This window comes from Doryrhamphus excisus, chromosome 12 (genome assembly GCF_030265055.1).
Source record: "Doryrhamphus excisus isolate RoL2022-K1 chromosome 12, RoL_Dexc_1.0, whole genome shotgun sequence".
Classification (NCBI taxonomy): domain Eukaryota; kingdom Metazoa; phylum Chordata; class Actinopteri; order Syngnathiformes; family Syngnathidae; genus Doryrhamphus; species Doryrhamphus excisus.
The window spans coordinates 9,246,323-9,259,372 of record NC_080477.1 but is presented as its reverse complement, the minus strand read 5'-3'; the positions used below and the strand labels follow the sequence as shown (position 1 = coordinate 9,259,372).

The 13,050-nt window shown below is 40.1% G+C and overlaps 1 protein-coding gene across 2 annotated transcripts; it reads left to right on the top strand.

Annotated features, from left to right (window-relative positions):
* Positions 1-158: 158 nt before the first annotated feature.
* On the top strand, positions 159-10,808 carry rbm26 (RNA binding motif protein 26). 2 transcript variants are annotated; one of them, XM_058089648.1, is made up of 22 exons: positions 159-636; positions 802-920; positions 1,001-1,119; positions 1,946-2,034; positions 2,134-2,399; positions 2,514-2,789; positions 2,862-3,101; positions 3,881-4,021; positions 4,277-4,417; positions 5,313-5,418; positions 5,524-5,683; positions 6,164-6,358; positions 6,616-6,714; positions 6,794-6,862; positions 6,950-7,048; positions 7,406-7,480; positions 7,689-7,856; positions 7,969-8,073; positions 9,030-9,233; positions 9,706-9,792; positions 9,901-10,014; positions 10,346-10,808. In XM_058089648.1, the coding sequence occupies exons 1-22, from the start codon at positions 578-580 to the stop codon at positions 10,433-10,435; spliced, it is 3,021 nt and encodes a 1,006-aa protein (XP_057945631.1). In that variant the 5' UTR covers positions 159-577; the 3' UTR covers positions 10,436-10,808. The 2 variants fall into 2 exon arrangements, with proteins under 2 accessions (XP_057945631.1, XP_057945630.1); XM_058089647.1 differs by having other exon boundaries at positions 6,613-6,714.
* Positions 10,809-13,050: the final 2,242 nt, after the last annotated feature.

Genomic DNA, 13,050 nt, shown 5'->3' with positions numbered 1-13,050 from the left:
ACTTTCTTTATACTGATGCATGCATGTTATTCATAATTGTCGTTTTAATTTGTTAAATGTCATTGAACTCATCCCCCGTTTGTTTTAAAGTTAAACTTCAAAAGCTGACAAATACCTATTTGTTGAGCCCTGCGTTAAAGGTAGTCTCGCGATAGTTGCCGACGAGAGCACAAGCGGAAGTAAATAGTCAGGTTGGCACGTTAGCTAGCAAGGGGCGTCAATAAAGTGATAAGTTTAGCGTGCATTCACCTACATTTTAACTCGTTCATTTTTATTAGAATATTCTGTCGAATTGCTTTGAAGGGTCAACATAGACGCATCCGAGACCTGCCTCCATAACAATTACATTAGCAGAGCTCGAGAACACGTTTAAGGCCTGGAACCTGTGCTAACTTAGCCAGCGTAGTTGCCGCTAAGTTCAAGCTAACGGCGCGTGTGGCACCTTAGCGAGAACTAAAGACTAAAGTGGCTACTTACTTAAGCGAATGTCTGCTATTCTTCTAGTCGCGTAAATATAGTCTATCCAGGTAGTGTCAACTCTGGCTGTGGTGGAAGGAAATTTTCGGCTGGATTTAAAATGATAATTGAAAATCTGGATGCTTTGAAAACATGGCTGTCTGAAACGCTCGAGCCCATGTAAGTAGACTAGTAGCTGCTAGCTACAATGCTACTCACTGTATTTTAAGCTCTGTATGAATTAGACGGAGGAGCACGACTATTAATCCACCATAATGTAGGAATGACTTTAAGTTATTATCCATTTAATAAAATGTCTGCCTTCCTCTTGGGTATCCGTTGTAGCTGCGAAGCAGACCCATCAGCCCTCGCCAAGTATGTTGTTGCCCTGGTGAAGAAGGACAAAACTGAAAAAGAACTAAAAGCCTTGTGTATTGATCAGTTGGACGTGTTTCTTCAGAAAGGTACCTAGCAATCTCGTAGTAACCATTCCTTATTCGAGTCTGATCTGCAAAGTGTTTTATTCGTATTGATGCCCTTCCAGAGACCCAGCAATTTGTGGACAAGCTGTTTGAAGCTGTGAACAACAAAAGCTATCTGCCCCAGACAGAACAATTGCCTACTCTGGTGAAAGTGGAGAAAGATGAACAGAAAAATGATGAGGTAAGATTTGTAAATTAAAAAAATGTATAGATCTATAGATTAATTCCATCCTACGTTTGTAACAGCACCAAGTGGATACAAGTCCTTAAACTGTTTCTTGTCTCAGTTGGTTTCACATTTTTCATTTTGACAAAGTGAATGAACACATTGGGTCTAAAAATCGCCATAAAACCTAAAATATATTTTTGGACCGTAAAAAACTGTAATGTGTAAATGAATCCTTCTGATAACTTGTTTGATAAAATATATATTTTTAATTTTCTCAAAAACTCATGTACTTAGAATAATTATTTACCTTCAACGCTAAGAGAGGTCTCAGGCAGTTACAATTGACTATGCACACAACATGTAATGGTTTCCTTTCCAACCAAAAATGTTTTTGTCCACCTCAACAAAGGTGAATATAACACTGAGGTGTCAGGCCTGTGTAGGAATTTCAAAGCGATGATGTGCATCTATAAGTCAGTTGGGTACTTGTGGCAGTATTGGCTTACATAACCCTCTACAACTGCCTGTACTGTTTTGATTGGATTAATGGGAAAATGGTATCATGTTTCATTGCCTGCTTTGCTTTCGCTTATTAAGTGGATGATTTTCGTTCTGCCTCAAAAGCACGTAGAAATAAGTACAATGACAATATCACTGTGAATATTACTAAGTCTGGTTTTACTTGACCAGTTTACACCATTTAAAAACTTGTATTCCGTTTGTAGTCTGCACTGCACTTTCGCCACAAATTAGAAGCGACTGTCTGTTACAGCGGTAAAGACTGCAGATACAACCTCATGGCCTCCTGAGAGTTATACTTCCTGTGTTCTCTGTTCAGACAACTCGAGAAGAGGAACGTGACAAAAAGTTTTCTCGACGAGTGAATAGCCCTCCACCATCAAGTTCCCGCTATAATAGAGATGGCAGGTATGTAAACCTATTTTCCCTTGTGCAATCTCATCAATACAAGACATATTTGGATCATCCTGAACTGTCCGTCATTCATTTTCTGATTCAATTTCTTAGGAGAGGAGACGACCGTAAGAGGGAAGACCGTTCCAGAAAAAGGGATTATGACCGCAACCCACCAAGAAGGGACTCCTACCGCGATCGCTATAATCGGAGGAGGGGCCGCAGTCGTAGTTACAGTCGTAGCCGAAGCCGGAGTTGGAGCAAGGATCGTACTCGGGACAGGGATAGGGACAGGGACAGAGAGCGGGATAGAGACCGTGACAGAGACAGAAGCATGAGTCCCTCTCAGAGTAGAACTCGCTCTCGAAGTAGGAGTAGAGGTAAGATGCTGATTGCTGAAGAAAATAGATGATGAACTGGCATATTCTCCTCAAGTATGCCTCCACACAAACACACTTCACTATAGTTCTTGTTTCTTTCTTGTCCATTTCCAGAAAGAGATTCTGGGAAGTTAAAGTATGATCATGATCGAGCAGACAGGTTGGAAGGTGCTGATGGGTACACCCCAGCTGTTCTGGTTTCCACTGCAACCACTTCACATTTCCCTGTGCCGACACTGAGCAGCACCATCACAGTCATAGCTCCAACTCATCACAGCAACAACACAACCGAGAGCTGGTCAGATTTCCACCCAGATCACCCTGTGGATCATGGCCCTTTTAGGGGGCCTCCTCCTCCTCAGCAAAGAAAACGGTGCCGTGATTATGATGGTGAGGAGAGTCAATTAAAAGTGGATCTTATAGACTTTAGAAAGTAATCGTGTACCATTTTCTGTCCTCCAGAAAAGGGCTTCTGCATGAGAGGAGACATGTGCCCTTTTGACCATGGAAGTGACCCAGTTGTTGTGGAGGATGTCAGCCTGCCCAATATGCTGCCCTTCCAACCTCCACCCATCCCTGGTGTGGATCCCCCGCCCCCTCCAGGTCTTCCACCTCCACCTCTCTTGAACCCCCCACCTGTGAATTTGGGACCTCCTGTGCCCACACCAGGGGCTCTCCCACCAAGCCTTCCGCCGGTTGCTGGTAGGAACTGAGACATTTTTTGCAATTAGAGAATGTACAAGCAGAAGCAGCAGAATTTGCTCTTACTACTTAAGTAGAATTGAACTCACTCACTTTTATGAGTATTGTACTTGCAAGTTAAGCTATTATGCTCATTTTTCAACCCTTTTCAACCCTCTATAGGAGACCCTGAGCTGTGGTCTCCTATAGAGCAGCTACACACAATAACAACACATTCCTTCTTGTTGTGTCATGAGTTTTTTGTTGAGCGAAAACAAATAGTGCACTGTGATTGGCTGGCGACCAGTCCAGGGTGTACCCTGTGTATAAACGTGTTTTGTGTTAAAATGTTTGGCTTTCTGGAACTGATTAATTGGATTAACACAGGGGTGTCAAACATACGTCCTGCAGGCCGCCGTATGTGGGTTTAATGGGTTTAATCCAATTTTAATTTTAAGTGTAAAAATAAGATGCATTTTGGATCTTCTGGAACAAATTAATTACACGCACCAAGTTTGCACTCTATTTCATGTCTTTTTGCAACACACCATGCACACTTACACAGTTGTAGCAAATAATTTCAATGCAATGCACTGTTATTCGCATTCATCTGCCAAACATTGTAAGAAGATACTGAGTTTGTATGTGGCCATAGTGAATATTTGCCCTGCCAGAGTGTCCAACGAGAAGTGACGCAGACTGCCTCTGGTTTTGCTGAGACTTAATGAAAACATGTTCACTATATAGTTATTTAATTAGTCAGTTTTAGATATTTACTTATTTACTCTCTCTATTTTCAGGACCACCTCCTCCTCTTCCACCACTTCAACCATCAGGAATGGATGCTCCTCCCAATTCCATTACAAGCGCTGTTCCCACCATTGTCACGTCAGGGATGCGCTCTTCGGTGTCTCAAATGTCTGAACCACTTTTCCCCTCAGGTTAGTGTGACACGACTGAATTCAGAGTCCTGGGCATTCTGGGAAATTGGAAGGGCTGAGATTGTCACAGCAAAGATTTTGGCATGCCGAAGTATAATTATTTAGTAAAATGGAATCACAACTTTTGTACAAATAAAGTACTTAAATAAATTATAAACATTCGACATTCAGACATCTGATAATTACTAGTTTTTGTTATGTATATTGCCATCATTCAGCATATTGAGTAGTGAATATGTCTTCTTTATTCACCAGCTACTTATGAGACTGACGTGTACAATCCAGAATCTCCCAGCATCACCATCAGCTCCAGGCCAATGTACCGCCATTGTGTCAATGCCCAGAGGCCCAACCTGATTGGCCTTACAATGGCTGATGAGGATCAGCCACCGAGAGGTAGATCTGGTATTTAGCATGTACTGTTCAGTCATGTTTATGAAGATGTCTTTGATGATATGCAGTCGTCCCTCGTTTATCGCATTATTTATTATTATATTTAATGAACTGGATATTTTTGTTGTTAAAGCATAGAAAACTTGTATTGATTTTTTAAATACAGTGGAACCTCGTTTACCGTCATTAATTCGTTCCCGAAGGTCTGACTCCAACCAAAATGAATGCTAACTGAATTAATTTATCCCCATAAGAACTAGTATAAATCCAACAAATCCTTCCCAGAAAACCCAAAAATGTGTACACAAAACATCTTTTTATAGTTTTACAATTATAGTTTGACATGCAGAAAACGATTCCAAATGCATACAAATACATACATATAAATGAAGAATAAAAAGGATAAATAGACATTTGATGTTATGTTTACCTTCATGGAATACTGACGACTGTTCCCAAAGCCCAAAGACATGATGTGGCAATGAGTTTCCTTGAATTCAATAATGGATCACTGCAGGGACATGAGAGACGACTGCCACTCATCGCATATAGCAAGCTACAAAGCTAACTAGTTAGCCTCCAATTTGTTTGTTGTAAACTTGAGGTTTTTCAAACTGTGTGGAAGAAAGCTAAAGAAGCCAAAAGCGTACCACTTCCACATGGAATGGGATCACTGGAATGGAATGCTGTGGCTGACTACATGCAAAGTTATTTGTTATGCATGCACATGCAGTAATATTGTTTTTAGTACATTCGTATTTCCACACTCCCACACTCATTAGTTGTCTAGTTTCACAATAAAAATACTTGACTTCTTGCTTGTGAATGTCCCTTCCTGTTTAATGGTTGAATCAACTGTAGATCTAGAAATGACCTGCTCATCTTTATCCTTCCCCAGACAAGGTTGCAAACAGCATGAGAATTGTTATGGATTCTGGCCTCAGGAAGAGACCAATTGGTTCACATGATGGGAGCATTGTGCACAAGAAGCCTTGGCTTGACAAGTAAGACATAATTGACTAGTGTGTTAGAATTAGTCATATACTTTTGTTAAAAGCGTTAGAGGAAATATGAATGTCATTGTCTCACATTTTTTTGTCTTTGCTCAGACCTAATTATAACAAGCCCAATCACCTGGGATACAACAGAAGAGGCCCGTTCAACTCTGCAAATACAAAGTTGCTGGTTCGGCAAATTCCCTCCGATCTCAACAACATTAGCAAACTCAATGAACATTTCAGCAAGTTTGGAACCATCGTCAACCTTCAGGTTGGTCAGACTTTAACTGGAAATGTCTTACATTTGTTTTGTTGGTGTATTATATTATGAGTTGTTTGTATACTTATGGAAGGCGCATGATGAATCTGTCCATGATGATGACCACTTGTGAGCTACTATATATTCAGCAAGGCTGAGTTAGATGCCTGACCAGAAGTTAAACTTCACTTGTGTACCATGTGGGGAAATAAGTATACTTCTGTACTAGATGTGGTCAGAGCCGATACTTTGTGTTGGCATTAGTCCAATACGCCCCAAATTTACTGGATCAGCTAAAGGGGTGATAACCTGATCTGTCATGAATTTATGCCACATTGTTTGTGATTACTGTTGAGTTCTTTATGCACTTGACATGATCTGTATTGGTTTTGGGTACAATACAGGATTGTTTGAAATGACCTAGGCATGGAGATCTGCACAATGCCCCAATAAGTGACATTTTTTTATTTGTAAAATATTGTCTCTTTGAAGGTGGCATACCAGAATGACCCAGAAGGTGCGCTGATCCAGTTTGCATCACCAGCTGAGGCCAAGCGGGCCATACAAAGCACAGAGGCTGTCCTCAACAACCGCTTCATTCGGGTGCATTGGTTTCGTGAGAACGGAGGAGATGGGCTGGGTCACGGACACTTTCACCCACAGCCGTTGCAGCCACAGCCCATCACGGTGAGACCAATTTTCAACCTACCCCAAGCTACCCACTTGTCACTACCTGTATTATGCACGATTCCTAGGCATTCTTTATTATGGGTCATGTAAACTTTTCTATTCTTTACAAATTCATGTCACATTTCAAATGGTGGCTCCAGTACAGCAAAAGCTGGAACATCTCTTCCAACATATGCAGCCATGGGAACCCTCAAAATGTGTGTTTTAAAAAAAATGCAGCTATTGTTTATTTAAATCTTTTTAACACTCAGCAGCCCTCAGAAACCTTGCTGAAGCAGTCTGTCAAATATCGCCTTGGGCCTCTTCTCACTGCAAACTCTGAGCCTTCACAGGACTCCAATGTGCCCGCTCAGGTGTGTGTGTGGCTGCTGCGAGTCAAAGTCTACAGTATATGGAATATTTGTATTAACATCTTGGCCTATACTGATACAGAATCCTGCCAAAGCATCAGTGAAGGAGCGTTTGGGTTTCTCAACCAAACCAGTTCCTCCGGTGGAGAAGGCAAGTCTCCCCCAGTAAAGCCTTCATGTCATCGTAGTCTCCTCCTATGCATTGTATAAAGGTTGTCTACATTTTACACCATTGCAGGTATTTTCAACCTCTGCGGGCCTCTCCAAGACTGTATACAATCCTGCGGCCATGAAAGCTGTCCAGAAAACCACAGAGGATGTCCTAAAGAAGAAGAAGGTGAGAGGCGATATGGCAATAACATTCATGGGAGTGGTTCACTCAAAACCACCCACACCAGCATATACAAAGTAATATTGAGATGACATTATGCTGCAAGCAAGTCAATTTGAAAACACAACACTAGATACCTCATCATGGGCTGAAAATAAACCTTACGTTTTGATTAATTGTGTTGTGTTTTTGTCACAGTGTAGATGAAACCTCTCCAACAAGCTAGGCAGTATAATTTCATTCACTTGTATTTGGAAATGAATGAGAAAATACGGGTGTCCAGTAGTGTACTGTACATTGTAGTCGTCAATACAATACATGTTGAGTTTGTCAGTAAAAACTGCATTTGATTTCATTTCACAGGAAGCCCTAAAATTACAACAAGATGTAAGGAAGAAGAAGCAGGAAATCCTAGAGAAGCACATTGAAACACAAAAGGTAAGCAGACATGAGGAAAACCAATAAATAGTGATTAAAAAGAAAATCTGAGTTTGGAATTTAAAAAATTCAGCTTCATGTTAGTGACAAGTCCATGACAATGTTGATGCCAAATTTACTGAATTGAGCATTTCAGAAACATGATAGTTGGATTGTTCAATGTGTCCCCCCTGTTTAATGTCTTCATGTGTGCCCCCGATGTCTGCAGCTCCTAATAGCCAAACTTGAGAAGAACAAAGCAATGAAAGCAGAGGATAAAGCCAAGATCATGGAAACGTTGGGCATGTTAACCAAGAGCATCACAAAACTACAAGAAGAGATAAAAAGCATCTCAAGCAGCAGCAATCTGCTGCTTGCCGCCAAGAGCAAGGCCCAAGTAAATACCAACATTATTCATGAATTGTATTTGATTTTTAGCTTATGCAGTCTTTAAGTAATGTCGAAAGAGAAAAGTGAAACATGATGGGATGTTTATTTTCTCCTACCAGGCTCAGAAAGAACTGCTTGATGCAGAGCTGGACCTCTACAAGAAGACTCAAGCTGGGGAGGATACTGCTTTATTGAAGCTCAAGTATACCCAGCTGCAAATAGAGGTATTTTATTCCACCATCAATATAACTGCTTTTAGCTTAAACTCTGCTACAGCGTGACTAGCCACTTGGGGGCACTCATGCGCTTGTTTTAGATTCAATGTTCTTAAACTTCTTCAGTTAATTGACCAGTAGTTCCCTCACTACTGCACACTCCAATTACCACACAATAAACCCATCTTAGTTTAACACATCTGTCTTTGCAGCGTCTGAGAAAGTCTTACACAAGTCTGCATATGTGTCACACATCACAACTATGTTGGGGACCACCGAACAAAGTGGCCTCCAGAAAAAGACATTACTTACTCATATAGCTTAGAAAGTTCACTAGTCACAGCACCATGGAAAAAGACCACGTCTCATTTAGAAAACAATATAAATAAAGTCTTCAAGATTTAACACTTTTGATGCACAATATAATAATCAAACTTACTTCATTGTTCATGAAAAAAATACAAGAAGCACGCTTGTTTTTTCACCTAGCTCGTGTTATCAACAGATATTCTCTGCACACACGGAGCACAAGAACACTCTTCTGTCCTTCAAAATAAGAGCGCTGTTTGCCCCATGTCTAATTGTGTCAACAAAATAAGCATGTCATAAAACATACTGTATGGAATTGCATTTGTGACATCTTCCTTAATTACAAGCACGGGCATTATAGTTTGTTGATTTTGTAGCAATGTATACAGATACAGATCAAACTTTTACAACACATTTTCCTGGACAATGATAGTGCATGTACAGATAAAAGGTACAAGGAAATACAATACAAATGCTATTCAGTAAAAAATAAAATAAATAGGACTAAGATGTAGTATATGGAATTTTTTTTTTCATTTTTATTTACATATCCAATACAACATTTGGTGTACCCCACAGTGGGAACCACTGTGTTAACTGACGCCAATGTGTAATATTTGTGCTTTCAATTGCCCCCCTTCTGTGCTACCGTATAGGCCGCTAAAAGAGGACTGCTGTCACCAGGCCGGGGCCGTGCCGTTCCAACTCGAGGTCGTGGCACTTCAAGAGCCCGAGGACGGGGTTCCAGAGGACGGGGAAGGGGTGTTCCACTCCATGCAGTTGTGGATCATCGACCACGAGCTCTTCAGATCTCTGGATTTTCTGATATTGAGAGGGTAGATCTCCTACCTCACTTTGCTGTAAGTCTGCTTATACCTACATTGTTTGGAAAATGCACACAGTCTCCACTGCAAATATTGGTTTCAAACAAGCATTTACACACTCTGAATTATTACAACTTCCTTGTAAATAACAATAGCAACAATATAGCAACATGCTGAAAGTTTATGAATAGAAAAAAACTTATGACGAGGTAAATGAGGGTTGATTCATTTTGAGCACATGTACTATAAACACACATGTTACTATAAAGTTTAACTATTAGTGCCCAACATTAATTTGTACTGCACAATCTCTTCTTACCACACCGCCGTTATTCTGAAAATCTGGTGATAACTGGAGATCAGGCATAATTCATTCAATGTGTTTACAATTAATAACTGATTTGTTACGTAGTTGGTAATTAAGTACCAGGTGGTGCTTGTAAGCAATAATTTATCAGATATGATTGATGTTTATGAAGTGACATGATTCATGTTGACAATTTTGAAGCAATTTGGAGAAATAGAAGACTGCCAGATGTACGACGACGGCCTGTCTGCAATCATAACATACAGGACAAGAGCAGAGGCAGAGCAGGTGAGTTGCCCACTAACAAATAAAATGTGTATACCCAGTCGCCAGAAATTTAAATGTATGAATATTTCCACTGTTTAATCTTCTACACTTTGTTTTGTGCAACTACAGGCGGCCCTTCATGGCCTCAAGTTGAACAACCAGAATTTACACCTGGCGTGGCACAAACCTGCCATCACACTTAATTCTTCTGATGCTAATGAGGCAGAACCAGATGAGGAGGAGGTTTGTGCCAATTTTTGACACTTTCTGATTAAGAAAGAAACATTATTGATATTTCATGCCAAGCACTGGAGGGGCATCAGTTGACAGGATGTAATACCTACATAGAACTCAAGAGGGAATTGTTGCACAACAATGCTCAGATTATCCTCACTACAACTGTTATTAGTGTCCCCACAGTGAATTTACACTTCATTAGGTACACCTTCATAGACTCATAGCAACCAAGACAATCACAGCTAAGAAGGATTTAACATTACTGAAATTGAATATCAATGGATATGCATAGGTATACCTGATAGAATGTATTGTCTGTTTCTCCTCTTCCATCCAGTATCCAGAAGAATCACTGAGTGACGATGCCTTGCTGCAGGATGATGACGAGGAGGAGGATGACAACGAGCCTCGCTCCTGGCGTAGATGAAGATTGTCCTCATGTTGAGCACAAGTGGATGATGACCAGATTCCAGCTGTTTATTTATTATAATGCCAGTTCAAAAATCTAACGGAACCATGGCTTGACTTGTCAAATATGTAACCGGCTGAAGAAACATGTGACTTTGATTGATTTTAAGATGTATTCCAGATGCAACAATGTTTTTTTTTTTGTTTTTTTTTTAATGCTCTTAATGTAGTTTTTTTTCTTTTTTGGGGGGGTTAATTGGATCATAGAATTCATAGTTTGTGACAGCTAGTTGGAGAAAACAAATCCTGTGTTACCATTGAACTAAATGACAGGCCGTAAAGCTCATTCAGAATAGTATTACATTGATTGGTTAAATGCTCATATGTAAATATTTTATGTCTGGTTTGAAATTATTTGTACGAAAGCTTAGTTTCTCAGTTGGCTTCAATTTTCAATTGTGTAAAAAAAAAAAATAAAGAATTTGAAATGGTCAGAAAACGCTGCCAAGGAAAGAGTTGGTGAAAAAAAAGTATGGCAGTGAGAAAAAGTTCACTTTTTAAAAGTTGTAATTGACCATTTCAAAAAAACAAACAAAAAAACCTTCATATTCACTTAAAGGGCAAACTTTCTAAACAGTTCTTTGTTGCTTGGTAAAGTAACTTGTCATATGTCACTGAATCTACACCAAAGGTAAGAACTGTCAGATATTTATAAGATTTCTACACTATACTCACACTAACAGCCTGACTTGACTATATCATTTCATAATATTTTATTTCTATTGTTTTTGCAGGTGCTGTTAACCATCAGAACTGAAAAGGCTCAACTCTTATGATCGCTGTTTTGCACTGTGAATAGAATAATAAATATATATATTTTTACACTTCATCTGCTGGGTGATGGAGTGATGCCGGATGACATTTTAAAAACACCCTCACAGAAGGACACTGAGGCCATTTCATTAATCTGGGAATTATATGTAGTACCCATAAAAGTTACATACTGCGTATCTAAACCATAGTTTTATACAGACGACTCTTAGACATAAGTAGGATTTATTTTTTCACTGAAGGGAACTCAAAGTAAGGTGACTCAAAAAGTGACATGCACAACTGTTATGTTCAAGAACAGCAAGTGGTGGGTTAAGTATTTAACATTCATTTTCTACCGCTTATACCTCATTAGGGGGAGTGCTGGAGTCTATCCCAGCTGTCTTCGGGCGAGAGGCGGCGTACACCCTGGACTGGTCGCCAGCCAATCACAGGGCACATATAGACAAACAACCATTCACACTCACATTCATACCTATGGACAATTTGGAGTCGCCAGTTAACCTAACATGTTTTTGAAGTGTGGGAGGAAACCAGACACATGCACGGGGAGAACATGCAAACTCCACATGGCTGAGGGTGGAATTGAACTCATGTCTCCTTGCTGTGAGGCCTGCGTGCTGACTACTCGCTGTGCAGCTAGTATTTAACATTTGTGTTTAAAATTAGAGAAGCTCAAATTCAGTTCACCTTTAAAGTTTATACATTTTAGGTTCAAGTCCCAGGTTCTCAAAGTGGGGGACGTCAATAACAATGCTAACGAGTGCGCCTGAATGCCTCAGCCATGGATGACAAAAGGACTTAACAAAACTTGTAAGAAGAAGAACAACCAAAGCAAAAAGAACATGTAAGACTTGTGAAAAAAATAATAAGTATAAGTATTAATAAGTATTATTGAATAATAAGAAGGAATGTTACAGTATAAAAACAATATTAGAGCACCTGGGGCATTTCAAACAGTATTATTGGGAAAAGTAACAAGAAGAAAACCTACCCTCATTATTTCATGATTGGTTAGTTGATTGGAAGTTAACAGAAAAGGGTTGATGTTTTGTATACAGGAAGAGTGGGGTACATGGTTTCAGGTCAAATGTCTGAAGGGGTACGCAACTGTAAAAAGTTTGGGAACCACTGCCTTAGACTATTCGCCAGCCAGTCGGAATAGCCAAGTGCAAATTGTAAAAACCCGATTAAACACAGTACACAGCAGGATTATGGCCTCGCTGAAAATGAAAAAAAAAAACAGTTCATAGGAAGGTCACATGAAATGTTGGTGGTTTTATTCGGTCTTTGTTTTTGAGGCAGTATTACCTTTGGACTTTGGTATGTGTGTGAGGTATGAGCACCCACAGAGACACCCCTTACGGTCTGAGCTCCCACAATTCTTCAGATTGGGCTAAGAGAGGACAAATAACCCAATCAGCATAGAGCACTTCAAGTGTACCAGGGCCACCCTCGGTGTCTGTCGGGCTTGTGGAGATAATTGTGACGAATCCGATTTGCTCTTGTACAATTTTGGCTCTTCATCATTTAAGCTTTTCATGCTACCAACTAGTAGAGTAGCTTCCCTTACCGTTCCGTCTCAGTGAGGGCGTGTTAAAGGCCCCCCTCCCGTTTTCTCGTTTACCTACTGCAGCATTACCAAACCTCCATGTATACGTGGCAAAGGACACAACACAAGCATCATTTGTGGTGCTTTTTTGCTGGCAGGAATGTGTGCAAGGTGCACTTTTATTTGTCAGGGGAGCTCAATGAATGTGCAAAATATGGTTTTAAAAGTTTATTCAAGCGCAATTTTCTTAA

Bases quoted from the DNA above. Each gene is read 5' to 3' on its own strand.
- rbm26 (XM_058089647.1), top strand. From the start codon at position 578: ATGATAATTGAAAATCTGGATGCTTTGAAAACATGGCTGTCTGAAACG. The intron at 1,120-1,945 runs GTAAGATTTGTA...TTCTCTGTTCAG, and splicing joins ATGAACAGAAAAATGATGAG to ACAACTCGAGAAGAGGAACG. The intron at 9,793-9,900 runs GTGAGTTGCCCA...GTGCAACTACAG, and splicing joins CAAGAGCAGAGGCAGAGCAG to GCGGCCCTTCATGGCCTCAA.